The sequence below is a fragment of the Dasypus novemcinctus genome, chromosome 10, assembly GCF_030445035.2.
Source record: "Dasypus novemcinctus isolate mDasNov1 chromosome 10, mDasNov1.1.hap2, whole genome shotgun sequence".
Taxonomy (NCBI): Eukaryota; Metazoa; Chordata; class Mammalia; order Cingulata; family Dasypodidae; genus Dasypus; species Dasypus novemcinctus.
Window position 1 is genome coordinate 93,335,488 of NC_080682.1, and position 2,649 is coordinate 93,338,136.

General features: G+C 39.1%; 1 protein-coding gene across 1 annotated transcript; it reads left to right on the forward strand.

Annotated features, from left to right (window-relative positions):
• The first annotated feature begins 1,329 nt into the window (after positions 1–1,329).
• LOC101438386 (olfactory receptor 52H1) lies at positions 1,330–2,277 on the forward strand. Its single transcript, XM_004471417.3, has one exon. It carries the CDS (start codon positions 1,330–1,332, stop codon positions 2,275–2,277), a length of 948 nt encoding a protein of 315 aa, XP_004471474.1.
• Positions 2,278–2,649: the final 372 nt, after the last annotated feature.

The following is a 2,649-nucleotide window of genomic DNA, read 5'->3' on the forward strand; positions in this document are numbered from 1 at the left end:
ATTGTGAGCAGGGCTTCTTATCTAATAAAGAGGCAAAGAGGGGTTCAGGGGTAAGACTAAACATAATTGCTGGCCTTGTCAAGTTAAGAGTCTGAGGGACATAGCTACCGCACTTCTCTTCTTAGTACTGATTCTAAGAGTTTCTGGTGTTGCTGTTTAGTTATATGTATAGTAAAAATAGCTTTCTGTGTATATACAATAAGAGATTACTAGAATATATAGGGGGTGTAGGACCTATTATTTAAGGAAGAAAATCCATGAGTAAAGTTGTTGGGAATTTACAAAACAGGTCATTCTTCCAGAATCAGGTCATGATCTTTTATGTCCTCCTGGTGGCCTCTGTCTTCTGTGCAAGCTGTGTGTATGTGAGCGAGACAGAAAAGGTGTGGTGACTTTACTTTAGTGTAATATTAGGTGTGGGTAAAATATATGAGAGTAAATGTATTAAAAAATGTAGGAACGGATCAGGGTATATCTAAACTGTACTTGATACATTTGTATCCTAAAGAGTATGTTTCTTGGATTTCAGTGGCTGTCTAGGATAACACATGTTCATAAGGAAACAAACTTTTTGGACAGAAATCTTGACTATTAATGTTACTAAATCAAAAGGATTAGGATATTATAAACCCATAATCAGGAAATTTTTTTTTTTTTTTTGAGAAATAAAGGCATATGATCCTCAGCTATTGAGGACTTTTCTAATTCACATTTGACCTACAAGTGGTACTAGCATAGTATAGGAATTTATATAGTGTTTGTCAAATTGAATTCAATTTTGGACAATAATAAAGGGGTGTTGAACTCACAACTCTAAAGCCACAGTCATCAAGTAGCCTTGAAAGGAATGAGTAGTTGCTCTGAGGCAGAGAAGGCTATTCCTCAGTAACAGAGCAAGCAGCTATGAAACAATGATGATCATAAAGGCATATAAATTATAATCCCTCAACTTTTGCAAAAGTATGTCCTTTAATCAGTCAGGGTCAGTGTGTAGTGAAAAGGGTGATTATAGTCAATCAGGAAGGCTTTCTGAAGTTGTGAAGATGAGCAGGCCTTTTAAAAGAGAGAAGTGGCTCTCTTTAAGTAGAATGACCACATATCCCAATGTATCTGGAACAATCCTGGTTTTTACATGTTGCCTGCCATCTTTACTAAACTCAACTTTTATTTACTCTCAAATGTATACTATTTTAGCTAAATATATTGTAACCTTATTTTAGGTATCAGTAATGTTGAGTGGTTGGAAATGAGTCTGCCATCAAATGACCCTAACTACCGTTTATCACTCTCTGTCCTCAGGGTCTGGACCTTGTGCCTTCCTAGTTCACAATGATCATTTTCAACCTGAGCAGTTCCAACTCAGGTCCTTTCATTCTGGTGGGGATCCCAGGCTTGGAACAATTCCATGTATGGATTGGGATTCCCTTCTGTGCCATCTATATTGTGGCCGTTGTGGGAAACTGCATCCTTCTCTACCTCATTGCAGTGGAGCGCAGCCTTCATGAACCCATGTTCTTCTTTCTCTCCATGCTGGCCATGACTGACCTCATCTTGTCCACAGCTGGTGTGCCTAAAACACTCAGTATCTTTTGGCTTGGGGCTCGGGAAATCACCTTCCCAGGGTGCCTTACACAAATGTTCTTCCTCCATTACAGTTTTGTTTTAGATTCAGCCATTCTGATGTCCATGGCATTTGATCGCTATGTGGCAATTTGTTCTCCCTTAAGATACACGACCATCTTGACCCCCAAAACCATCATCAAGATTGCTGTGACCATCTCCTTCCGAAGCTTCTGCATCATCCTGCCAGATGTATTCCTGCTGACACGCCTGCCTTTCTGCAAGACACACATCATCCCTCACACATATTGTGAGCATATAGGTGTTGCCCGACTTGCCTGTGCTGATATCTCCATCAACATCTGGTATGGCTTTTGTGTTCCCATCATGACAGTCATATCAGATGTCATTCTCATTGCCATTTCCTACACCTTCATCCTTTGTGCTGTTTTTCGTCTCCCATCTCGAGAAGCCCGTCAGAAAGCCCTTGGCACTTGTGGTTCCCACGTCTGTGTCATCCTCATGTTTTACACACCAGCCTTTTTCTCCATCCTTGCCCATCGCTTTGGGCACAATGTCTCTCGCAGTTTCCATATCATGTTTGCCAATCTTTATATTGTTATTCCACCTGCACTGAACCCCATTGTCTATGGAGTAAAGACCAAGCAGATCAGGGATAAGGTCCTACTTCTCTTTTCAACCAAGGATACAGGCTGATTGTTCACTGGGCAATGGAAAGAGTGGAATAACTTCATAGTGTATATAAATGTGGTGAAAAAATTTAAACAGTCAAATGCTATTTAAAGCAAGAACTACCTGTAGATACTTTTGTGTACCAGCAAAGTAGTATAAGCTATGTGAGTTGATTTTAAGGATAAAAAAAATCCCTCATGACTTAAAAAAAAAAATTATTTGAAAATGTTTATATTAGTACAGTGAAACTAAATTTGAGAGACACTGGATTATCATTAGTTTATTACAAAAGAGTCATGGAAATAATCTACATGATGGAAGATTTCAGAACTTCAGTGGAATGGGCAGTTTCACATGATGCCATTTCAACAGCGCTCTATTTCTGTCTATGTACTT